Raw genomic sequence first — 27,359 nt, 5'->3', positions numbered from 1 at the left:
TTTTCGCTACGGCGCGGGCGGCTCGATAGAACTTAAAGCCACACTGCGCAGATTCAAACCAGTAAGATTTGAATCGTAGCCTCCTTATTGGTTGGAGCGGAAAAAGCGTTAAAACAATTCAGCGTCACGAAACAAAAATGGCAAATAATCTGAAGAGCTCCAAGCAGATGTCGCTGGTGTAGTTGGATATCATTTACACGGTGCAACAGCTACGTGATGCGGTTTAAAATATATTGATTTAGCCCCTAAAACCTCCGACATTTTGCAATGTACTTCTCATGTGAGAACTGTCGGAATGAAGGTTCTTGAAGTTTGTTTCAGACGAAAGATTCTTTCAGATTTTAGTATTGCAAACCGATGTATGCAATTAAAAATGATAAAATTTTGAATGCAAACATAGAAAAAGATTTAACTAGCTGTCACTTCACCTAAAATAAACATTTGCTAACCTTGACAATTATTTTTCAAATGCTAAATGAGAGTTGACGGTAAATTTTTTATGCAGTATTCTCTCTTTCTAACATGTTTAAATTTTTTCTCACCATAATACAAAATGAGATAGCATAACTTTCATGTGACCGTGTCTGGCTGGGAGGTACATGGTAGGTACATACCCAAAAAGACTGTAATGATCTTACCTGTGACCGTGCTGGCTGCGTACACGCCAGGGTCGTGCGAGTCGAAGCTAAACTTGTGGTTGAACTGCTCGATGCGCGCGTGCAGAGACCGCCCATACTTGCGAAAGGACACGGAGAACAGGTACTCCTCCTGAGCCGAGTCGCGGAGAAGGAATGTGCCTGGAACAAATCATCAAATTATTCATTTAGTTATTTATTCAAATTAAAAGTTTAAAAACTACAGTAGGGTAAAGTAGACTATGATTGGCCGTCACTAGTGATTGGCCACTCTCATTTTGACCTTTTTCTAACGTATAACAGACGTCGCTATTAATTTGATGAAAACTGCCGAAACAGCCAAGAAATTGAAAAGTGAAATGTACTATCATTAAATAACTCTAATGCATTTAAATGCACCAACAAAACTTGATGAAAAATGCATGAATTTAGTAAAAAAAAGAAAAATGCAGGAAATATCGATGAATTTGCTAAAATAATTAAATTTCGTGTTATGTATTTAAATTTCCAAGTGACCGGACAAAAACCCACACCCGCATTATTGTTTCCACATATAGGCCAGTCAATAAAGGTTCAAAATGAGGCTAACCCAAGCATTAATTCCCCCGTCGATGAAATTTTTGCAGTCACGTGGAGTATCATTTAGGGATGACGAATGACAAGAGATCCAACAAAATATTTAACGGGAAGTTAGTTATTTTTAGCAAAAACTGAAAAAAAATTATAACTCTCGCTGGAAAAGTATTTCTTTCGAGAACTCTTCACATATTGTTAGTATTAATTAATATCCACCTGATTAAATAGAAATCCAACAATATTTTTGTAGGGAAAGTGTTTTTTTTTAAAGAGATTTGTTTTTTAATTCTATTGTTACCGGGAAAATTATTCCCTCCAATTTTTGATCACGGAGTGTCTTTATATTGGTGTTTGCTTTATTTAATCAATAGATCCAACATTTTTTTCTTTTGGAACATGCTTTTTTGATATCAGTCAAAAATATCGCTCCGGAAAAATCACCCGTCCAATTTTTTTACGCCAAGTTGATGGGATAGCTATGTAAAAACGATTTCTGCAAAGATCCAACAAAATTTTGAACGGCAACCTATTTTTTTAAATTAATTTCGAACGCACGCTCATTTCGCGTGATTTTTTGATGAACGGGAGCCCGCGGGGTAAGGGGAGGGGTGGGGCTAGTCGCACGGGGGGATAGCGAGCCGTTCGGCGCGGGATATAGCTGACCGCTGCCCGCGGGGTAAGGGGAGGGGTAGGGCTAGTTCCATTCGGGACTACGCTACGCGTTTGACGGCCGCTTCTAGAGTCTGTGTAAAATTAACAAAGGGCAAATTGCATGGTTTATTGACAACGCTTCGTATATCTGCTTTCGATTCGAGCTTTTAAAACCACAATTCCTTATGGATTAATAAATCCAATATGGACTTTTTGTAAATTCCATTTTTATTCGAAAAAGAATCTGAACTCATCAATTTTATCAATAAATTGATTACACTTTTCAAAAAACTTTTTTTACATAGTTACATTGAAAAGAAAAAAAACATGACAATACTTCTATTAAAATCGAAAATAAAGTTGGCAGTTAATAAGTTAATAATTAATAACACAATTCTGAAACGAATTGATATTTGCCCTGAAACCGGGTAAAAACCATAAAAAAATGTTGCTTTATGATAAGGGTTGGCACATTCAACGATAATTAAAATACATTTTTATTAATAATTTAATTCATAACAAAACATAACACACTTTGGTAAATTTGATTTGATTTGGTAAAATTTGGTAAATTTGGAATTCCGCTTCACGGTAAATATGGAATGTTTATTTGAATTGATACTTGAATTTAGTTATATTATTACTAAAAGTGACTCTTAATGTTAAGGAAAACCTAAAAAAATATACACTTCAAATTTTTATTTCGTTTTAATTATTTCACATATACGATAATACACCGGTCGTCAACCAAAATCATAACGCCATATTACATTTGTTCGCGAGATTTCAAAGCAACTACAAAGTAATATGTCATTTGCTGGAAATACCAACCAAACAAAATAAATCTGAATCCTAGTAAAAAAGCGAAAGTATCTCCTATATTCTTCTCCCTTCCAATTATTGCAATACGCCTAGAAACAAAACGATGTTTACGTTATTGTTCCTATAAGTATGTTTTTTATGTACCTGCCTACTTGTAGACGTAAAACGAGATCAGTTGACTGTCGAATTGTGTGTGATGATAACAAGTAATATGTTTTGATTTCTGTATTTTTGTACTGAATTGTATGCCACTCAATTTCAGACTTTCAATCAGTTTTTATTTGGCGCATGGATTTAAAATTACCATTGAGGCAAGTACCTGCAAACATTAAAATAAATAAATATAATATATATTTATTTCAAGCTTATTCCAGGTGAACGGGTCGGATATACAAAAGTGGGATAATAATAATGTAGTTCTTATAATTTCTTTAAGAACGTATCTCATTGCCCCTAAAATAATATATTTTACCTAATTTTGTAGTAAATATGTAGATAGTTTTACGAAGAAAGATAATAATAATTTTTATTCTGGGATTCAGTTTGCCAGCAAAAAATTTCTATGCAAAAAAAAGAAAAATCGAGTGGGACTTTTTATTTTTGGTATTGTTTAATGATGTTTGTCGTTTTTTATAGGAAAAAGCAACATATTGAATAGCCAAGATGTCTTCCAGAAAAAGGACCGAACTTTGGTGTTACTTTTCTGAAGTAGATGGAGGGATGCATTGCTCCACAATTTAGAAATGGGAGTTAAAAAATAAACATCCGACTATTCCTCTCCAGGTCCAGCGCCCTGCGCCTTCCGTGTCCTTTGCGGCACCCATCTCAACGATTTTATTAGTGACTTGTAAAATTACTTTTTATTTTTGTTCGTAAAATAACATATTTATTATAAAGTTTGTAATATGTTTATTTTGTGTAACGACATATTGTTTTTTACTAAAGTTACTCCAAAGCTCTCCTCGCTTTAAGAACTCTGTGCTATAAAGTGTAAAGCTTACAAATACAGGTTTTCTAAGTAAAGTTATAAATGTACTTCTGCAATGTACAAAATAAATCCCTATATTTGATATTTTTTGTGTGTTTATTTAAAATGTTTTTTTCAAAACGAACACATTTATGTGAATGCGAAAAAATGGTTCATTATTGCTTTCTTTAAGTTTCCTAAATGTGAGCAATCTAGGTACAAAACCAAAATGAAGTGTCGAATCAAGGAATTAAATGAATAAATTCGATGAATTAGTTCACTTGACCATGTGAATAAGAATGAATTGATTCATTATTGTGAATGAATCTGCCCATGTCTAGTACTAACCGAAGCCACCGCGTGGAAAGGCTCGGTCATTAGTCCGCCGTTTCCCATAGTCAAGCCTATTATTCGATCCCCTCCCATATGTTTTCTTAAATACATTGGCATCAATATTTTAAATTATGACAATAGTAGTGAAAATGATTTGCAAAGTGAACAACCATCTTCTTCAAAAAAATCCAAGTTTGCAGCGTAATTATTTCATCCGAATTAATTCAACAAACCTTTTTTGAAACACAGATTTTTTTTTAATATTAACAGCTAATTTAATTTTTTTCCTCGCAATTAACACATTATGTGGGACATGTTATTTGTTTTATCTAGATTCTAGATAGTATGAAAATATTTCTTATGATCTTATTGTGAAAAAAATGTGTATTTTAAAATGTAGTTCTATTTCTATATTTTTTCTATCTTCTGTTTCTATAATAACAAAAATAATATCAACCTTTGTACCTTATTTTATTGTATTTTTGTTTTATTTTTTGGTCAGTTAGTAAATGATCTCTAATTTTAGTTTCGCAGAGTAATGTTTTTAACGTGTAAAACTTTTTTTCATATTATAATAGATTTTGATTCAACAATAAAACGTTAAAAATAAGAACTGATCCCAATTGTTGTCATTGTATTGTAGTTACCTATAATGTCTTATAATTAATATTATTATTCCACACTAACTACACCCATTTAATTTTCTGTCACATAAATAGGCAGTTGTCAAAATAATGAATTGGTTAAAATAACATTATATTATGCAAGTATTTTAAAATTAAAATTGATATTATAGAAGCTTTACGTCTCTTTCATTGGTTTTAACAACGCTTTCGGAAATGCCTGTTTGTGTTGCTTTTTATTGAGAATTTGAGAATTATGAAACAACCTCATTTACAATGCCACAATAATTTAAAAATATATATTGAGTTTGTTTATATTGCACTTCGCATATAAACCACTAGTAAAATTTAATTTAATTCTATGGTTACTATAAAACACCTTTACAGTAATAGAAACAGATTTTGTGTAAAACATTCATTCTTCCATTGAGGTATAATATTCAATGCATTTTTCACATTTTCGGACAACCAAACACAAAAAACATCAAGTCGGCTTCCCACCCCTCCCCAAGTCCCCACCGCGGCTTACTCGGCGGGCAGCGGTCAGCTATATCTCGCGCCGAACGGCTCGCTTGCCCCCCGTGCGACTAGTCCCACCCCTCCCCTTACCCCGCGGGCTCCCGTCTATCAAAAAATCACGCGAAATGAGCGTGCGTTCGAAATTAATTTTAAAAAATAGGTTGCCGTTCAAAATTTTGTTGGATCTTTGCAGAAATCGTTTTTACATAGCTATCCCATCAACTTGGCGTAAAAAAATTGGACGGGTGATTTTTCCGGAGCGATATTTTTGACTGATATCAAAAAAGCATGTTCCAAAAGAAAAAAATGTTGGATCTCTTGATTAAATAAAGCAAACACCAATATAAAGACACTCCGTGATCAAAAATTGGAGGGAATAATTTTCCCGGTAACAATAGAATTAAAAAACAAATCTCTTTTAAAAAAAACACTTTCCCTACAAAAATATTGTTGGATTTCTATTTAATCAGGTGGATATTAATTAATACTAACAATATGTGAAGAGTTCTCGAAAGAAATACTTTTCCAGCGAGAGTTATAATTTTTTTTCAGTTTTTCCTAAAAATAACTAACTTCCCGTTAAATATTTTGTTGGATCTCTTGTCATTTGTCATCCCTAAATGATACTCCACGTGACTGCAAAAATTTCATCGACGGGGGAATTTTTGCATACCTCAAACTCTTTATTGATTGGCCTAATATATAAAATATGTAATGCTTGATAATACATCAGAAAATTATTTGAAAATTTTTGGAATATAATTTTTTTTCGTTTTAGAAATTTTTCTACGTTAATTTGGCTTAACGTTGGACATCAGAGGATTTTTTTTTAAATAGAAAGGTAAAATAAACATAACACAAAAGTAATACAAATAACTGTTTCATGTCAAAAATGCACATTTACAATGTAGTGATAATCTCTGAGGTTTGAAATAAATGACATTTTAACTAAAATTCATTCAGAAAATTTCGACCGGTCGGTGGCCGAGTTGACATCGCGTTTTGGTACCACCCAGGCGTAGTGTGTTCAATTCCTCGGCTGGCTAAGTCCTCCATCACAACACAAGCAACATTTTCAGCTTACTGTGGTGGTAGTAGGAGATTTTCAAATATTGTCAGGTTATTCGTAACCCGGGAATGTTTGTCTTTCTTTAAAAGAAAAAAAATAAAGAAATAATCTAGGACAATAATCATTAAAAATTCACCGTACTAGTCGAAAATATGTTCATCACTACCAGTGTTAATTTGAATGAACATTGAAATACATTTACGATATTCTGGCAAATGACTGTGAACAGTGAATTGAACTGATGTTATTATTATTTTTTTTATTTTTTTTTTTTTTTTTACAGTATTACCGCACAAGAGTCCCAACTGCTCCCGTCTGGAGCCAGTGAGACTATGGCATCCCCAATTGGGGTATGTTGTGAGGCTGAGGGTATTGGGGAGGGGAGGGAGATGGGGAAGAGGAAGGTGGGGAAGTACCTGGCTATTCAGATCTGGTCACCAAACACGGCTAAAGCCATTTCAAGCAACGTTTCAATTCTGAATGGTGGTCTTACACCAGGGCGATACTGAGAGTATCTTCCACTCTGGAACGTGCCGCAAATATACTATATATTATTTTTAATTAATTAATTGTGAAATAACACAAATTAATCAAATAAAATTTATTTGCGCACGCCGGGTTCGAACCCGCGACCTTCGGATCTGTAGTCAAAAGCGTATACCACTAGACCACGCCGGCCGTCAAATTATATATATTATAATAGGATCCTACAAGCACCACTTGTAGGATCCGAGTCGGCCGTAGGAGTAATTACATATATGATAGGTGGGTCAAATCCCAGCACCGCAAAGAATGGGAGAGGTCACCTGGAATGAGACAATCCAAAGTACTCATACAAGGACCAGACCCTAGACGAACCAAGAAACTACTCGATATGGTCAGAAACTCACTGAGGGAACTGGTAGGACTACTAACGGGACACTGCCATCTCAGGAGACACATGCAGATATTGGGAGTGGAAAACACCAACAGATGCAGGAAATGTGAAGAGGATGAAAAGACTCCAATTCACCTATGGTGCCAATGTCCTGCCCTGTTGGGAACTAGGCTCAGATACCTGGGGAGACATACAGTAGAACCAGAAGACATAGCCACATACCCAATGACAACCCTGGTGAACTTTATTAAAGGGAAAAAGTACCTCCACTAAGGATTTTAAATGTATGTCTTTTTGTAAGAAAAAAAAAGTTGGAATTTCGGAAAAAGTTATTTATCTTTTTTGCTCCTACCATCATGTAGAATCACCTCCCGAAGTGACTGCACTTTGACCCCGGACACCCTGTATACTAGTGGGCCCGGCCAGACATCACAGACGTCCTGCCACAGACCGCCTTCTATGAAGACCGCATTTTATATAGACCTCATTTTATGTACACTGCATTTTATCTGTTGTATGATATTTTATGCATTTGACATGAATACATGCGCAAGTCACATCCATCGCAGATATTGTTTTGACGTTTCATTTAATATTCAATCATTTCAGCAGATTGTGATTATTGTTCAGTATGATAGGAAATAAGTAAAAATGCCACCGGTACCGTTATACTCTTAATCTTTCTTTATCTGTGGTGTGTATTTACTACACATTGCTTCTAATAACTTTAATAACTCTATAAATATTATAAATTCTGGGTTCAGATTTTAGGTATTCCTCCGTTATACATTTATGCACTGATATAAAAAATAATATTTTACATAGTTTTCAAATTCAATTAAAAATCAGAGATTTTTGTTAAAAATCGGAAACAAATACACCAATACAATCAACCGTGTGATACTAAATACGCGAAGAGTGTGCGAGGAAATGACACGCTATTGATGTCCCGCTTTAATTCGCTATGCGGGAACATGAGACATCCACACGTCTGCAGTTGTATTTTGATTTAGACCATCGATACCTACGACCGCACAGCTGTGTGTGTGCCAGCCGCTAGCCTGTCGCTCGCGAATCGTCGTTAGATGTGGACCCCTCGCACGTTTCTTTAGCATTTGCCGATGGTTTTTTCATGTTTTCAGCAATTAAATTACAATTATTATCAAGTTTGATACAAAATATAATAAACATAATCGATTAGCTATGAATATTCATATTTTCCCGATATTAAATCGCTTATTTTGAGATGTGTATTGACTACACAGCACCGGAACGCGTTGATTTTTTTACCACAGTAAGGGAAAAGTTAAAACTGCCTCTAAGTGCCTTTCACAGTTTGACAGATTTAAGTACAAATACAATCCATACAAAACACTTTCGATTTATTTATTTTTTTATTTTTTTTTTATTCTTCTCATATTCAAGTGTAATAAATAAAATCACAATTCTTAATAGATAATGAATAAAAATTAAATGTTATGAACGAGGTAAATTAAGATTGATTCTCAAGTCAATATTGTTGTTTTAAATTATTTTAACGAATTTTAATTAATGTAGTGTGATGTCAATCCGTCTTTTGAAATGAATTACGACCCATTTTTACGATAAAAAAACTTAAAATAGCATAAAAAAATATTGAGGAGGGTGTAGAGAAGTTAAAATTGGTGGTTTTATGTATTTTTGGATGAAAAAACATTTAAAACTAATAATTTACCTATCGGGTTCAAAATTATCCTATGTTTCAAGCTGGAACCAAATACAGTGAAACCCGAATTTTACGTCCCCGGATTTAACGTTTTCTCGCCAATTACGCGTAATTATTTCAGTCCCGATATATTTTAGTACATTTGATACTCGCTTTTTACGTTTTTTTTCCCGCAATTTACGTCGAAAATATTCAAAAAATGTTAGTTTCGCGGGCTTGACACGGCCGTGCCGTAATTGGTCGGCTTACGGCGCGCAACGCGGTGATTGGCCGACATATTTCAACTTTAGCCGGCCGTGCCGTGATTGGTCGAGGTACGGTGCATAACGCGGTGATTGGCCGACATTTTTTAATTTTAGCCATGTGTAAAATACTGTAGCATCATTTGTTGGGTTTATTTACGCATCTGTCATTCGGTTTTCAACTCGATTTGTGAAGCTTCTTTCTGACATTATTCGCGATCATCATAACTATTTCTGACATTATTAATTTTTTTAAATTAAAAATGTGTTTTTCTCCAATACCCCCCGTGATATACAGGATTTTTTAAAAATAAAAAGTTCTTTTCTTCAGTATCCCTAATATATAATGTATACACAATTTTTGTAATAAAAAATAAAATTCAATACCCCCCATTTACATTTTCCCTCCGTTTAGGTTTTTTTTTTTCAGTCCCTTAAAAAACGTAAAATAGGGGTTTTACTGTAATAACAAAACAGGTATTACCTTCTGGCTTGGCTTCTAAAAGTCTCTCTGCTTCATATCGGTCCATCTTGCCCCAGTAGAAGCTACAGTTGTTGATGGCTCTCAGATCGGGTACCAGACAATGTATGAAGTCAACCTGAAATGTGTTTTGTGGGTTGAAATTTTAAATTTATATATGACAATTGGTATTCTAACATAATCAGAGAGCATTCCGCTGATGCGCTCACAGCTAATTTCATTTTCATCTGAAAACGGGCGCGGAGCCGTTCCTCTGAATGAGCAGGCAGCATTCCGCTGATGCGCTCACAGCTAATTTCATTTTCATCTGAAAACGGGCGCGGAGCCGTTCCTCTGAATGAGCAGGCAGCATTCCGCTGATGCGCTCACAGCTAATTTCAGTTTCATCTGAAAACGGGCGCGGAGCCGTTCCTCTGAATGAGCAGGCAGCATTCCGCTGATGAGCTCACAGCTAATTTCAGGTTTATATAAGTTTAACAGTAATTGAATTGATTTAGGACGGTTTGTTTCACAGAATTTGAACAATTCATCAAATTTCAAAGAGTGAAGGTTCTATCCAAGTTCTGTTATTATTTCAGTTTTCTAAAGCAACTGGCCAATTGTGATATACTAATAAATGAACCTTCCCAGAAGTTGAAAATCAACTTTGAAATTTGATGAATTGTTCAACAACCCGTCCTTAAATCTCTAAATAGTATGAAATAAAGTCCCTATCCAAATCTGTCTGTTTGTGTGAATGGATGAAATGTTGTGAAAGTTAGTTCCATGCTTCCACTACTCTATATTAGCAGAATGGATGAAATGTTGTGAAAGTTAGTTCCATGCTTCCACTACTCTATTTGCAAGAAAGTGTTTCCTAGGATTGGATCCAAAAGGTGTCCACGGAGATTTATATTTCTGTTGGTGGTGAAGATGCATTGTATGCCAGAGCAACCATAATGTCCAGATTAAATCTCAAGCAAGTCACCCCTTTAACGTTGGTAACCTTAGTTCCTCCAGTCTATCAGCATACTGCCGGTATTTTGGTAATGTTGGATAAAATAAAGATGAAAAGGTAAACCCGTTTTACCTGAGTGTGAATTCTGGGCGGGAGTCGAGTCTGCTGAACCGCCAACTTCTGTTGTTGGAAGAGCAGGGTGCGCAAGTCCCCCGGGCTCTGGATCACCTGAAAATACCGCACCATAATCAAAAACTTTATAAAAACGTTTGCTTTGTGATCACCTACGCCATTGGTTCCCGGTGAAGTTTGATATTGTTTGCGCAATACATAGGGGATTGTTAGGTATGCATCCACAGACTTAATGGACAAGTGTAATGTCAATACAAAATCCTGCAAATGTCCCTTTTACCCATCCCAAAATGTCACCATAATATAATGATAGTTGCGACACACGTAAAATCGGACGAGTGGCGTCAGTTGCTCATCAGAGTTCGTAGTGATAGCTAATATCAGACAGGGCGATTATATATTTGTGAAGTGAAATCATCCAAAACTCCTGGAGACGTGTGGTAATCTTCAACAGGTGAGTCCATCTTACCTGCATTCCAATCTGGGCTTATCTTGTGCTCCAGAAGCCCAGATTTATACCTTTTTGACTATTGCACTGTCCATCGGGTTTGTCGGATGCATAAATCGTCCCATAACCTAGCATTCGGTGTAGTTTGGACTGGTCCTTTGAGCGTGTGGCATAGGGCTTTGCTCTGCACCACCTTTAAAAATATAGTGGAGTCGCAGATTCGCGATACCAGATAATATGTTAGCTGAAAATATTGTTTGCTCTGCAACGACCTTGACAGTTCACCTAGTACGACAAAATTGGTCAGGGTTTTTACTTTTTATAATGTGAATATTGTCTATATGTCGAGTCCTAACTGCTCCCAATCGCCTGGAGCCAGCATTACAGTAATACATGCATTCGCATGACGTGTTTGACACAAAATTCTGTAATTTTCTATATATATTAAAATGAATGTTTGTTTGTTTGTCCCTTACAGACTCAAACCACTTTATAAAAGAGTGTTTTTTTATTTTTTTTTTATTTTAAGGGCGGAGACGGTTTACACATAGTTCCCGTGAGCACTTAGGCCATAGGCCCATTGTGGTATCTCCCATTTTACCTCATTCCTTTAACAACAACCCAGTCCCTTTAATAAAGTTCCCCAGGGTTGTCATTGGGTATGTGGCTATGTCTTCTGGTTCTACTGTATGTCTCCCCAGGTATCTGCGCCTAGTTCCCACCAGGTCAGGACATTGGCACCATCGGTGAATTGGAGTCTCTTCATCCTCTTCACATTTCCTGCATCTATTGGTGTTTTCCACTCCCAATATCTGCATGTGTCTCCTGAGATGGCAGTGTCCCGTTAGTAGTCCTACCAGTTCCCTCAGCAAGTTTCTGTCCATATCGAGTAGTTTCTGTCCATATCGAGTAGTTTCTGTCCATATCGAGTAGTTTCTGTCCATATCGAGTAGTTTCTGTCCATATCGAGTGATTTGAATGGAAGAAGAAGTCGGAGACACCCCGAGGAAGACTTAATGCATTATCTCTGCATTCGTCGAAAACCGCACATTCGTTATGACGTAGAAAACGCCTTGTCTGGTAAAATGGCTGTCACCAATGTTGCCCGGTATGATGGCAACGCCGCCGAATTTACAAATAAAAACGAACATGCTGTTTTGCCAGCAAATCTAAAACGGCACATTATAAATTATTTTAGAAAATTTATTATAATTACGTTACTAATCATAATTTTTTTTGGCAATAAAAAAAAACAATGAAAATACTATATACAATACAGAAATAATAATAACCTGTATGTGCGGACGGTAACCAGGCGGTGGCTCCACTCCTTCAAATATCTCCCAGGCCCGGCGAATCCTGGCTCGCTCCTCGCAATCCTGTTCTGCCGTCCACCTGAAATCAGACACCGTCTCGGGTACAATCCTCCGCTAGCCACATCCCGTAACAAGTTTGTCTCCGTCACCCACAGCTGACTGTTTTATCTCTCGGCCTGCTGGACCAACTTGCCAATGGTCATTTGAAAAGAAATTTGATTTGAAAAGAAATTTGAATAGATATTTTTCCTAAAAACCTCAAAATCAGAAATTGTTAAAATAGATTACGAGAATTCGCCTTTACAAAGTTTGACACGTCAGCACAACGAACAAACAAAACGGCGGCTGCAAAAGGTTCAAATCGACGTTACAACCTTGTAAAATTAATGAAAGCTTGATGTAGAACTTCATCATACAAATATCTACGGAAATACAAGACAGGTATGGCTTTGAAAATTATTTTGGTTATAGAAATTAGCAAACGATATAGTTTTGGATGACATTCAATGGTCATTTTTTAAAAAAATGTCAGTTGAAACCGTTAGAAGTTAGGTGACGAAATAATAAAAACGAAAACATTATTGAGTTTTAGTTTATTTTCCAGCTAAACAACTGTTCTTCACATTCTCGAGTTTTATTTTATTTTGCAGCTAAACAAGTGTTCTTCGCAATAAAAATAATTTGTATGAATCTCTTCTGTAAATAAATACAGTAAATTTAACACGGAAATTTGCAACTCGCTTTTTCACAGATAAAATAAATATGTTTGCAAGTGACAAAACAACAAACTAGAATAATATTAAGATACATTTTCCCAGCCGGGAAAATTAAATATATTTTATTATGCTTGGAGTATTTTGTTAGAATCAAAAGTACGATAAAATCGAGACATTTGCGGTGAGCTACATTCAAGACCAGCGTTCAAGAGATTATTGAATGACGTTTCATACCTCTCCACTTGTTTCTTTCTTTCACTCTTGATGAATTTGTCAGGCCACTGGTTGCGCACAAATTATATTACATACAATATGTCACATTTAAAAGAGTGCAAATGAAATAGTTAACATACCTGATATCAATCACTGGCGTATTTTGAGGTCCCACAGACAGGAGTATCACATTACCCTCCCCACCTCCGTTCTGTCTGGCGTTAGTCTCTCCATCCTCCGTTACCAGCTGGATAGACTGGCTCCCATTGGCGTTCTGGAACGTCCCGTACACCCCGTTCAGATCGCTGTACACTCCGTTACCCCTGATAGTGTGGTACACTCTGTTGGGCTGGCCCTGAACTTCCCCGTACACATTATCAGTGCGTGCCAACGCCACACGCGTCGTTACCGTGATGTTGAACGACGGCAAGTTGGCAATGTTGAACGATGACTGCTGGCTCGGTGGCTGCTGGTTCGTGATGCTCTCGTGGCAGTGAGAACCCTCGCACGACAATTCCCCATGTCGGTGGAATGCGGCGTTTACCGAACTCGTGGCGGCGGGGGCACGCTGCCAGTTGGCTCGGTCCCGTGCAAAACCCAGCGTTAAATGATTTGTGTCGGAACTTTGAGAGAATCGACACGGCTCGTCTACTTTTCGATAAAGCGTGCAGACGCAGCTGGGATCATTCGAAGATCCCGCGATATCTAAACCAGAATCTGTGGACCTGTTATTCGTCCCACTACCGGACAACTTGGCATTCTTGCTTATTTTCGAACCGTAGAACTTTGAGACCCATCGTTTGGTTTTCGACGATTTTTCCGTTTTGTTTTCTTTGTGGTCTTTACTTCCACAACCGAAACACTCCTGCACTGCTGTTGAAGATGAATCCAGTTGTTTCGCGCAGCTTTTTGAATTGGTCATCTTTGCGCGATTCTTCCGCGATTTGAGTGAATTTGACTTTGAAATCTCGTTACAATCGCAGCCGCATTCGTTGAGATGCGTCCGATCCACACGATCTGTGATAGCGCTCATGTAGCGATCGATGCTCGAAGATTTTGTGCAGCCACGAGCGACGTCAAATTGATCGTCGACTTCTATATCATTTCCATTCTGGATGTCATCTTCAACGCGATTGGAAGAAGAAGTAGAAGCGCAAGCGTTAGACAGGCCGGAATCGCTCTCATTTCGCACGCATCCAAGACTGACACAGTCCGCGTCGAGTTTATCGTCGAACTGATTGTGAACGGACATTGTGAAGGTGGTTTCGCGCTCCTGGCTTTTCGAGCAGCGGTTGACCAATTTCCGTTTACTTCTCGTTCTGAGGCTGGTGAAACTTCCCGAGTGATTGGAGCAGCACTCCAACTTGTCTACGGATTGATTAGATTTTCGATCGGATTTGAAGCAGCTAAGATCGAAGTTTCGGCGGGATTTTTTCGGGTTGTCGTCGGCGCTGGATAGGCTGAGGCGACGGCGGACGGGGCGGCGGCGTGGTGCGGGCCAGAGCTGGGCAGCGGCGGGCCGGTGTTCGGACCTTTGTTCGGCAGGGGGTCGATTGGGGCACTGGCAGGGCAGGAAGGGCTCCCCGGGGGGGTCGGTCTCGGGCCCGGGCCAGGAGAAGAGCGAGGAGAGCCGCACCGAGGATATTTGCTGACCCATTCTATCTAGTTTTTACGTCTGGATGTCGCCGGGCCGGTGGATGTTTCGGACACCATTTTGAATGTACCTGAAAAATAAACAGATTGATATTTCATTTTATTGGAATAACTACTGAAGGTTGAGGTGAAAACACACCAATGTAATACAATTTAATCATTTCGGAAGAAGATAACACTAATAATGAAACATTAAAAATGAATTAAAGATAATAATGAACAGTGAAATGTCGATCGATCCTCGAATGATCGTTTTCCAGCATTTATCTTTTATTTCTTCCAATCCCGAATTTACATCATACAAAACTTGCAAAAATAAACTGCACCGATCGTCTCCCTATTCAACATTTATATCACGCAGTTTTTTGTACATATTTTCACTCTATCGATCCATTTTAAAATATGAAAATACATTTTAAAACTATATATTTCATAAATATTATTATTTTTCGGAATAACTTATTGAGTAAAACCTGGTCCCAGATGTGACCGTTTCCTTTTCTGATTTTTCTGTTTCAGATTTGCGTTTAAAAATCACTAATATTGTCTTCAATATTTAAATATTATAATTTGAGGTTTTACTCAATAAGTTATTCCGAAAAATAATAATTCATTTCTAGACTTGCAGAAAAAGTCAATAGATGTCGCACATTAAAAATAAAAACAATAAGATAGGTTTATCTATAAGACGCTGTCTAGGATTGCATTTAGTTCGGGTTGAATCTTGCGATCATACATAAAGATAGTTGCCAATAAAAATGTGCGGTGAAAAAATGAAGACAACGTTGGTAGTTCTTATTCGAAGTATGATACAGTTAAAAGTGACCGATGAGGATAGAGTCCCATTAGCGCAGTTGGTAGAGCATTGTCCCGGAAAGACAAGGGTCCTGGGTTCGTGTCCCAGATGTGACCGTTTCCTTTTCTGATTTTTCTGTTTCAGATTTGCGTTTAAAAATCACTAATATTGTCTTCAATATTTAAATATCATAAATATTATGTCGTTGAACAAAGTTGTGCACCTTGTATTGGAATGCGTTTGATTTATGACCATTTAATCAAAGAATTTGAACAAAAAGAAGCAAAGAAAACGTCTACAGTGATGGGAATAACCATGGATTTAATGGAGGACTGTGTTAGGATCTGCAAATACATTAATGAGAGAAATAGTGGGCTGAATCATAGATTGTTACAAAATAATCACTCACTAACTAACTAACCATCAGGCCGTTTCAGTGGGCAGAGAGGACGGACCGCCAAACAACTCGGTCACACCACAAACTCCTTGCCTCATTCACATTCATACATCGTCTCATACATAATCTTCTTTTATTCTGACTCACTTGATCGTATCTGATTCACTTGATCGTGCCATGTCTTCCTCGGGCGTCCCCGACTTCTGCTACCATTTGCATCATAAATCCTCCTTACACCCATTTCTTCGCTCATTCGCTCTACATGCCCAAACCATCTAAGAGTCTCTTTCTTAATCTTACTCATTACGCTTACATCAGCCTTGCACTCTTTGCAGATCTCCACATATCTCACACGATTGTACATGGTTTTACCACACATACGCCTCAGGGATCTCATTTCAACAGCATTCGATCTACTTTCATCCTTTCTCTGCCAGTTCCATGCCTCACTTCCATACATCAGGGAAGGTACCAGAACTCCATTGTGGACTGCTAACTTTGCTTCTTAGGACAATTTTTTGTTAGCGCCAACTGCGTTCAGTCCTTCGTTCGATATCTCTGTCAGCCTTCCCATCTCTCTAGGACATACTTCCTAAATACACAAACTCATCCACCTGCTCCAAGTATTCCTCAGCAACAACTATATTGCACACTGTTTTCGTACTCTCTCTTTCAAACACCATGACTTTAGACTTACTTACCTTCATCATTAACTCATTCTTCACGCATACTTCGTTCATCCTAGACACGATAGACTGTAGATCTTCCATACTGTTGGCAATCAGCAGCGCATCATCAGCATACAACAGGCAACATAAGTCAATAAAGAAAGGAGATAAGGTAAAGTTTTCGAATTCCATTTGATGAAAACGATCTTCAAAAAAAAAACAACACTTGATATCAACTTTAATATCAAACGAAGAGAAGTATTTAAATCTGGGGTTTAAGTAAACATGTACAAAATAGGTTTTTAGGTTGTTAGTTTGGGTTATTTCAATAATTTCCTAAACTTAACATTGCTTCAGAAAAAATGAAACTTTAATGCATCTTTTACGATCTCCCCCGACAATGCAATGTATAATTTTTTTGCATAATAAACATGAAGCGGAATTCGACAAGTTTATCGAAGATACATTGATGAGAGAGAGTATGCCTGCACAAATAAAATAAGTTGTATTGAGAGAAATGAACGAGCGTTCATTCCGCGTTCAGATGTTTAATTTTTCTTTCATTCCGAGAAGATGCCGGATGCCGAAATCCACCATGGACGGATTCACTAATGAATTCATTATTTTGTTTAATTTTGAGTTCAGACGTTTCACTTCGAGTGAAAGACAGAAATTAATAAAAAAAGTGAACCATCTTTTACCAGCTTTACTTGTCACATTTTGTGAGACACTCACAGGTCTAGATGTATTGTAAGTTCCATTACAATACATTATATTAGATTATTTTTACATCAAATCGTAATTTCTGCGCGAACCAAAATTCAAACATGCCAATCTTCAGAAAATAAATAAGATCTACCTTCCTTAGGTAACTGAACACTTTCTTGTTTTCAGTACATGCTCATTTGTATGATTTCCTAAACAAGTTTGGACATGAAATTAAATTTTACAATATTATTTTTTCCAACTAATGTCAACAACAGACAAAACAAAGATGGTTTAAAATTAAAAATGGATCGATCGTATTTATTGGTAACAGTTAACTTTTATAAATTAAATAAATACGGTCCGGAGTGACAGTAAATAATACTACTTACTGGACGATGACAAAACGAGAAACTCTCTTCAATTCCCATTCATTCTCAACGCTGGTAATGTAGCGCTGTTCCTAGCGAAAGAAACTACAAGCATGTCGAATTTTCAGCGAAACATTTTAGTTATTATACAAATTGTATATGATTTTATTGCAGTTCTCAATCGCGCCGCTAGGATCGCCGATTTCCATGAGCGACACTTTTAGGGAAACGGTTTCTTGACGACAGACAACGAGAAACTCTACGATGTTCATTCATAGGCATAGTCTAGCGCTTTAGCGCTGTCACCTACCGGACAAAACTACAACATACTAAATTATCAATACAATTTTTTAATGGAATATGAAACGTGCTTAGAATTTTGTTGTAGTTTTCAATCGCGCCGCTAGGATCGCTGTTTTTTTACATGCTACACTTTTAGAGGAATGATTCTCACTTTGATGACAGGCCACAGCCATTTTGGTTTCACACAAGTGGAAAACGCGAATAGCACAATAATTTAAAACACTAAAAATCAAAAGAAACCATTAACGAAGAACTTGGAAACAACTTATTCAAATAATCCCATTATTAATTGGACTGATTTCAGCGTTTGCTTGACTGAAATCCACAATGTTGTCCTAAACATTTTTTTTTCGAAAAGTTCACTCGTAGTGCAGAAACGTTGCACGTACACGCACTGACGCGGACATTGTACATTATTTGCCAGTTAACATTAAAAGGGAAACCAACCTGGAGGCAAATTAAAATTCAGCGTAGAACTACAGTAGAGCAAATTAAATAATTAGAGGTTTTAAACAATCAAAAACTTTGTCGACTAGTTCTCTGCCCTATCTCCATCTTGTTTTGGTTGAAAGGTGCTGCCATTAAAATAAATATCTTTTCTGTTAAAAAATCCTGGTTTAATAGTTAGGTACTAATCAGATTATTTCTGTATTTATAGTAAGAGTGTCAGACGGCTAAGCCCCTCGTCCCATGGGTAAGCCCCTCGGTAACCAATCGACTTTTACTGAAAACTGCAAGACCTTGCGCAAACAAGTTCCACACTGAACTGCGCTGAATAGCGAACTTTATTTTCTGCGCAGGGTCGGTTGCTTAACGATCCGTGGGACGATGGTCTTGTCTTGACAGAGTTCCTAGAATAGAGTAACTTGATGAAGGTAAATATGCATATTTTGTTATTATTAAAGAAATAAGGTAATTTATAACACATAAAATTGTATTTACATTGGCTTTCTACATTTTAAGAGATTTATATACTACTCAGATACTTGAGTCGGGCCATGTCAAGAGTCAGAACAATAGAAGAGTATGTATGAGACGATGTATGAATGTGAATGAGGCAAGGAGTGTGTGCCAAGACCGAGTTGTTTGGCGGTCCGTCCTCTCTGCCTACCCCTGCGGGGAAACGGCGTGATGGTTAGTTAGTTAGTTAGTTTATATACTACTCTTCCGTGAAATCATTAGCTTGTGTTTGTAAGAGGAGTGCACAGTACATTATTTTAGTTATTTATAAGTAATTGATAATATAATGGGTACATGTATTATGTGCTGCAGTAAGTACATTGCAGTGATAAATAAATAAAAGTTATTACATGTTTGGGAAATGTCAATTGTAAAAACATATCTAAAATAACGTAATTGGTAATAAAACATGATAGCATATATTTCTAGAAAAAATTGTCAGCTATGGAAATGAGTGAGATATGTTTTTAACTCCCTCCCTTTTATGACCCCCTCTTTAAAAAATACGGAGCGCGGTAAATAGGCTGCTGTCATTTGTCAAAGTGACAAATCTCATACAAAGAAATGATATTCGGCGGCAGTTCCCCAATTGATCTGACCCCCTCTCCTGAATAAGATTATAGCGTAGTGTGTCACCCGAACATATAATACGGATATGCCACGCCCAAATTATTTGCGGAAAAGGCTTTTGGCTTTAAGAGCAACTGATAAGATACATCTGCTGAAATCATTACTAAAAAATTATGATACCGGTCCATGCACAGGGGCATAAACTACCAAAGTTAAAAAAATCTGAAATATCAAGAAAACAGAAAAAACCTAATTACTTTGGGTATTTAAATACGCCCACAATAATGTTCTGATACTAAAGGTAAAAACACACTTGGATGACGTACGCGATACACGCATTACTACGTTCCCAGTTCAAGTGCACACTGGCTCTACGGCTGAATTCAAATTCATTTGTATTCGTGTCTGATTTATAAACAACTGTCAAATCAATACGTCAAAAAAACATAACCCTGCATGCGTGGATAATGCGTAGATAACCACTCACAATAATGTGAAATCTACTCGTTGGAGGCGTGACCGCCATTCCTCCATCTTACACGTCCGACGCCGATCTGGACAACTCAGTGAGTGAGTGAGAGAGTGGTTTATTTATGGCTCAGATCGACGCAGCGATGGAAGCGTGAGTTTGCGTTGCGTGTGACAAGTGTGTTTATAAAGCATCTATTTCCGTAGAAAATGTATGGATTTTAAACACTCTAGATATCGTAATGCATGCGTTGATCCAGTATGTTTTTATCTTAAACAGGTGTGTCAATAAGACATGGAACTGGCAGAGGACGGATGAAAGTAGACTGAATGCTGAAGTAATGAGATCCATAAAGCCCCTGAGACCAAGGTTCCACCAAAGTTTCAATACTACAAGCTACAAAACGATGTCAGCAACGCGAATAACAGAAAGGGACGCTTTTGTGGTGGTATGGACATATAAAGAGGATATACGAATAAAATAGTATAAGGAGAAGAAGTCGGGAATGCCTGAAAAAGACATGGTATGATCAAGATTTTTAAATTCTTGAGTTGTGTCCATAAATGGTTGTGTCATATAAAAAGACAGATTTTTAATGTTAATTACCAAGACCAAATGCCATGCGCCTGCTGCTTGTTAGGTGGCATGTGGCATCTGCAATGATTATGGACAATGGAGGGCTGTATAAAATTTTATCTTAACAAGAAGAAAGCGCAGCACGGCGTGGTACCATAGAAATCATCAAGACAATATTCAAATGTATTTAGCTTTGATTTCGGAAAATTATAAATATTGGTACCTACTTTTAATATTTTATATGGGGAGATATAATTTTCAATGCTGGCAAAGAAACATTAAATATAAAAATTCTTTCTGGCAATTTCTTAACAGTTCTAACGCGAGTTGCGTCATCCGCACGTGAAATCGGCTAAAATCCATTCATTTTTCAGTTTGTGCAGTAAATACACAAAATTATACAAAATGTTGAGTGCAGCCAGGATTATCAGTCGTCAGGCCGTCGAGAGCTCCAGGCTCGTGGGCGAGGTGGCCTCCCGCAGACAGTTCTCCAACCTCCTCAGAAATGTGAGTGCCGACCAACCTGACTACTGACTATCACGCCGTTCTCTTCAAGGATTTGCGTGTGATGTTGAAATAACTCCACAAAACTCTTCCATGACATGATCTAATTTTTCATACGTTTTGCATGCTCTTTCGTACGTAAAGTCTCGTATCTATAGACACTGTCAATCCTTTGGTTAACTTGATCGTGCCAGGGCATGCAGATGAGCTGGTACAGCTCCTCATGCGACTCTATTTCCTGGAAAGAACTTCTTTTCGAAAATAATCTACGTCTTATTTCGCATAAAATACACATCTTTGATTATTTTTCTACTGCAGTCTCGAAAACCCGAATCCGAAAACCTTAAACCTCTTGCCTTCTGTTATCGTCTAGTAATCAAGTGCATTCGGTTTACTTGATCGTGCCAGGCACAGTTTTCAATTTGAATGGGTACATCTAAAAATCATTCAAAATTACAGAAATGGTTCAAAAACTTTTTTTTTTTAAAACTTTTTTGGAACCGGCCAAATTTTTCCTGTTATTTTCTTAAAAATGTATTATATCTCACTGAAATATGATGATTTGAGTAAGAAATCGATATTGTTGGACCCAAAACTTTATTTAACTTGATTTTTATTGTGTATAATTGCACTTTAATGACTTCAAAGATACGTCGCCATAACCTACACAACATTTTGATTTTGATTTTTTTCTATTTCAGTCCGCCTTTACCACCACTTTGAAATATGACCAACACATCAGACACAAGTGAGTATTTAAATAAATCATTAGATATTATGTAATGTTGTTGTTAGCGTGTAGCAGGAACCTTTGAAACTTTGACCTCGCGAAAATTAACCTCACTTTTGCATGCAGCAATACAACTACTGGTTGTGAAATGCAAAATGTCTTCTATTTGAAGAACATTCGATTATATAAACCCGAATTTGTCTAGGAATGTCTTCATTTAAAAATTCACAGTATTTCGATGATGAACTTTATTGTCAATTTGATAAACTTGTCAAATTCCGCAACTTAGGACGGGTTGTTTCGGAGAATCTGAACAATTCATCAAATTTCAACGTTAATTTGCGAGTTCTGTGAAAGATATTTTCTAGTTCTGTTATTATTTCAGTTTTGTCAAGCAAATAGCCTATAATGATATAATATCAGAACTTTAATAGGACTTTCACAGAACTCGCAAATTAACGTTGAAATTTGATGAATTGTTCAAATTCTCCGAAACAACCCGTCCTAAATAAGCAAAAACTATATAAATAGCACTTGGTTTACTTAATTACTACAAGAAATAACTATTTATATGGTGGGAGATCATGAAAAATGCGTTAAAGTTCCATTTTTCTCAATCAAAGTTAAGTTAAGGTTAGGAAATACGCATAAATCATTAAAATTACCCAAAATAACACATCTGTGTAGTTTTTTTTAAAGAATTTTTGCATGCAGCGGAATTCGACAAGTTTACCATCAATGTAAATACATAATTACACTTCTGTTTTTGGTGATGAATGAATACGAATCTTGGAAGCGGAAATTAACCCACTTGCCGAAATCCGATTGAGCTGAAACTCGGCAGATAAGACTCGTTGTCGATGACAATCCATTCTATTTGTGACACACGTTGACATATACGCATTTCTTTGAAATCTGATGACATTACAGATTACAGCAGTTAATATACAAATAAATGTCAGTGCTACCCAATCGGCGTTTTAACTCGCTTTGTAGAGTTGTCGACTTCAGTTCCTGGGTAGGATGGTTCAATCCCCAGTTTGTAAAATAGATGTATCATAGTAAAATAAACTTTTTTTTTAATGTTAATCTCTAATTTCTTTCATTGTGTGTGCGGCACATCAACTTATCTGTGTGTGGCTATCTTAGTGTACAAAATAAAAGTCTCGTTTAACTCAGATACAGCGTTTATTATTGAACTAAAAATCGTTTCACAAATCTCAATAACAACGCGTTACTATGTGAAATAATACTATAAAATGCGGGCGATATCTAGGTCAAAGTTTCTAGCGCGGTAGTTGGCTGAAGACTGAATACTGAATACTAACTGCTCGCTGCGTCGGGCTTATTTATACAGCCCAGCCAATGGCAACAGTAGGTAGGCGGGATCGCAAGTAAAACGGAGACACTCGCTCAGACTGGGTCCTACTGGAACTTTCGGTGGCGCTGCTATTACGCATAGGCGATAGGCTAGAACCTTTAGCGAGTTGGCGTAATGTGCCAGACCAACTCGCAACGTATTGTCGTAGGTAGGTCGCGTTGTTTACGATTAGTTCTCGGTAGTAACTCGCAGGTACATAGGTAGGTCGTGTTGTTTACTATTAGTGAGACAATCTGGATTATTCTCTCAACGCCACATGTGCAAGATATTAAAGAAAGAAAGAGGCTAGTACACAAATACCCTGAAATAATAAATTACATTTTTATATGACTGATATCTTTATAAAATATAAAATTTCACCATGCATATGTTTGCGTTCGGAAAACTCGAAAAGTAGTCAATGAATATCGCGGAAAATTTCAAGGTTTGTTCTTATTAATGCCAGGAGTGTTTACAGAGAGGTTTAAATGATAGAAGAACCCGAGGAATAATTAACGCAACATATCTGCACCTGAATAAGATACGGAGTCGACTTAAAGTCGATGTAATGTAGTTTTTTAACAGTAACATTGTGGTATACAGTACTTAGTGAGTGGTGCAAGAAGTCGGAGACGTCTGAGAACAATAGCAAAGCATTGCAGGATCCATTTGTTACTTTATAATATACTAACATATCGTCCGAACCCTGAAAAACTACCATAAAACATCGGTTATTTACGTGTGTATTTGCGTAAAACAAAAATCTGGTGACACGTTCCTTTCTTTGAGATGTGTGCGGAAGATGAAAACATGCGTGCGGACAAATTTTAACAAATGCGTGGCTGCAGACGGACACCCCTTAGAGGTCTTATTGGTCTCAACTGTCCTGAGCTGGTGAAGGCAATTGGGATAAGATTGAAATGGATAAAGAGGAAGGTTGGAAAGTTCTACCTGGCTATTCAGATTTGGTCACCAAACATGCCGATGCCGGCAAAAGCTTTCGAACCTGAGATAAAGTTTATTATTATTATTATGTGCAGAGCAGGCAGCATTCTGCTGATGCGCTCATATCTGATTTCACAACAAGTTTGCCAGTAATTGAGTTGTTTTAAGTTTGAACTAAGTCCTTTCTTCTCTCCAAATGTGAATCCAATAGAGCTTTGAATTGATTTATATTTGTTGCATCGATGACATGTTGTGGGAATTTGTTCCAAGCATCCACTACTCTATTTGCAAGGAAGTGTTTTCTAGGATTAGATGCAAAAGGCGTTTTGGTAATTTGAAGATTTGTTGGATGCTAGGGCAACTGTAATGTCCAGATAAAAGTCTCGATCAAGTCACCCCTTTTTCTTCTTTCTTGTAAGGTTGGTAATCTTAGTTCCTTGAGTCTATCTTGGTATCGTAGATCTTTCAGAGCTCTTGGTATTTTGTCTCTGTACTCTCTCTAACAGATTTATATCCTTTGCGAAGTAAGGACTCCATATTTGGAAAGCATATTCCAGGAGAGGTCGCACATATGTTTTATATATTTTTAACATCATGTCTGGTGTTAGGTCAAGGAAGGTTTTCCTGATTAGGTATGTTAGTGAATTTGCTCTTTTCACAATTCCAGCGATGTGTGGTTCCCATTTCAAGTCCTGTGATATGGTAACTCCTAACTCTTGTTGTAATGTCACTGCTTTTAGAGGTGTTCCATTAAGTTTGTAGGCAAGTGTAGGGTTAGTTTTTCCAACAAATTGAATTCCACTGCAAAAAATTAAATTCTGTCATGATATCTAATACGAAAAGAACACATGTTCTCGAAATATTCTGAATGACTAATATTTTACCAGTAAGTTGTCATGTTGTCACTTTTTTAACAGGATAATTTTTCTCCGTGTATTTACAATTAAGTAGTGTAGCATCCCCATACTGAACAATTCTTTCAGCTTGGAGTAGTAATTGGAGTGAAATACTATGAATTCTTCCAAGACGTAGAACGCAGAAGAACGGCCAATCTCTACAAGTCATGTAACAACACTACTGTTTGAACAATGCATATACGCAGCGACTGGTGCGTGAGGCAGCGTAAGCTTAGCTGTAATTGGTGGGTTGGCTCGCAACGCTTACAACTATACGCTCGTGGTGGAAACGAAAGTGTGAAAAAGATTCGTTACGATACCCGCTAAGTTAAACTAAGCTAAAGTGCTTCTTATCTTGGCTTGGGTTTTGTTGTTATTGGCTGCTTTCTTCGAATCATTCAATTTATCGTAGGTAATTCCTAGTACAATTTCTCTTCTGAAATATATATGTTTTGTTGTTTTCAGATCTGACACAGTTAAAGGGGCCGTCATTGGAATCGATCTCGGAACCACAAACTCGTGTGTTGCCGTCATGGAGGGAAAACAAGCCAAGGTATGTATACCTTTGATCATTTGGTAAATATTTTAATTTAGGTCGGGGAATATTTCCAGGTGCACATCACCAAGTGTGCCAAGCGTAAATATTATAATTTATATTAAATAAACCTAACCGTTTGTTTTTACGCCCGAGTAAACAAATATCAATACTTTCATACCATCCATGTATTTTATTTATTTATTTTATTTATTTTTATTTAAGTACATAAAACAGGCATGGTGCCCAAAAATTTATATACATGGATGTTTAAATACATAATAATAACAAAATGATAATAACAAAAATAGTAACAAAAGGAAAATGTAAGTAATATTAATATTAATCTATTATAATAATATGTAAGCTAAATATGCAAGTAAATAACAAATAAGAATGGGTAAAAGGTAAATACAAATATGTTAATAAACGATTTGTTATTGTCACACCTGTACTGGTGAGACAATGATTAGGTAGGTACAATGTTGCTTCTCTTTAAATAAAGGGCTTCATCACAATATCAGCTTAATAAGATTAAAGGTAATACATTTTTTTTGAAGTGTTTAAATTGGTCATTAAAAATGTCTATTTCATTATTAGAGCCATGTATAATGTTATAATTTCTTAATGTTCGCGGTACAGGGGAAAAATATCCTGTATTTGTGTGGTAGGCTTTAATATAGAAAATGTCTTTCATCCTCCTTGTTGATTTTCTTGATGGAATATTGATGTTAATTTGGGATAAAATGTTTGGTGTATCAACTGATGCATGTATAATTTTGTGTAGGAGCAGTACGTCAGAAAGTTTACGTCTGACCGTCAGTGAGTGTAGTTTGTAGTGCCAAATTCGGTCATTATATGTTCCAGATAAACCTTCACGATAAGCAATTACACGGGTTAGTTTCCTTTGTATTGATTCAATCCTATTATTACGAATCTCATAATTGGGAGACCAAATTGTTGATGCGTTTTCGAGAATACTTCGCACAATTGATTTATATAATGTTAAAGTTAATTCTTAATAATAATGTTAAAGTTAATTGTATAGATTGAATGACCACTATTGTGTCTGTCCATTGCAGGTGGTGGAGAACAGCGAGGGCTGCCGCACTACGCCCTCGCACGTGGCGTTCACGCGCGACCAGGAGCGGCTGGTGGGCGCTCCCGCCAAGCGTCAGGCCGTCACCAACTCGGCCAACACCTTCTACGCCACCAAGCGCCTGATTGGCCGCCGCTATGACGACCCCGAGGTGCAGAAAGACATGTGAGCACCTTTCCTAACCTTTCCAATGCCATATAAATCTCTGAAATTAATATCCTTACAACCTACAAGTCCCAATGACACGGTAAAATTTCATGGAATTTCTGAATGCTTCTTTTGAGGTATCTAAAATATGCTACATATTTCTTATTTTTGAAGTTGTCGTAAAAAGAAATACCATTTTATAAAACTAGATATAATTAACTTTGAATTGTTTGCGTTTGAAATAAACATTGATATTTATAAAAAATAATATTTTAATATCAAACATGAAAATGTTAACAAAAAAACTTCCTGGCACATTTTGACTTGAAACGTACATAATTTTGAAAGAATTAGATATTTCGAAACATATTCCTTTTGTATATGGAATTAGTAAGAAAACCGTCATTTCACTT

At 36.8% G+C, this 27,359-nt stretch overlaps 2 protein-coding genes across 2 annotated transcripts in view; one reads left to right on the top strand and one right to left on the bottom strand.

Moving 5' to 3' along the window:
- Socs36E (Suppressor of cytokine signaling at 36E) overlaps positions 1-18,720 on the bottom strand; it is a 34,233-nt gene extending 15,513 nt beyond the window's left edge. The window contains exons 1-6 of the mRNA XM_089644086.1: positions 18,603-18,720; positions 13,403-14,986; positions 12,310-12,412; positions 10,570-10,665; positions 9,504-9,618; positions 639-797 (exon numbers count right to left, since the gene is read on the bottom strand). Coding sequence (XP_089500212.1) covers positions 639-797; positions 9,504-9,618; positions 10,570-10,665; positions 12,310-12,412; positions 13,403-14,919 — 1,990 coding nt within the window. The 5' untranslated portion in view covers positions 14,920-14,986; positions 18,603-18,720. The remainder of the gene's footprint in view (positions 1-638; positions 798-9,503; positions 9,619-10,569; positions 10,666-12,309; positions 12,413-13,402; positions 14,987-18,602) is intronic.
- Positions 18,721-21,039: 2,319 nt separating this feature from the next.
- The window catches only part of Hsc70-5 (Heat shock protein 70 cognate 5), a 42,442-nt gene continuing 36,122 nt past the window's right edge, over positions 21,040-27,359 (top strand). The window contains exons 1-4 of the mRNA XM_089644076.1: positions 21,040-21,237; positions 21,936-21,982; positions 25,631-25,718; positions 26,783-26,964. Of these exons, the coding sequence (XP_089500202.1) occupies positions 21,136-21,237; positions 21,936-21,982; positions 25,631-25,718; positions 26,783-26,964 (419 nt within the window). The 5' untranslated portion in view covers positions 21,040-21,135. The remainder of the gene's footprint in view (positions 21,238-21,935; positions 21,983-25,630; positions 25,719-26,782; positions 26,965-27,359) is intronic.

This window comes from Hesperophylax consimilis, chromosome 20 (assembly GCF_061612785.1).
Source record: "Hesperophylax consimilis isolate HC1 chromosome 20, BYU_Hcon_1.0, whole genome shotgun sequence".
NCBI classification, from domain to species: Eukaryota; Metazoa; Arthropoda; class Insecta; order Trichoptera; family Limnephilidae; genus Hesperophylax; species Hesperophylax consimilis.
Note: the sequence above shows the minus strand (reverse complement) of the source record. Positions and strands in the feature narration are given on the sequence as shown.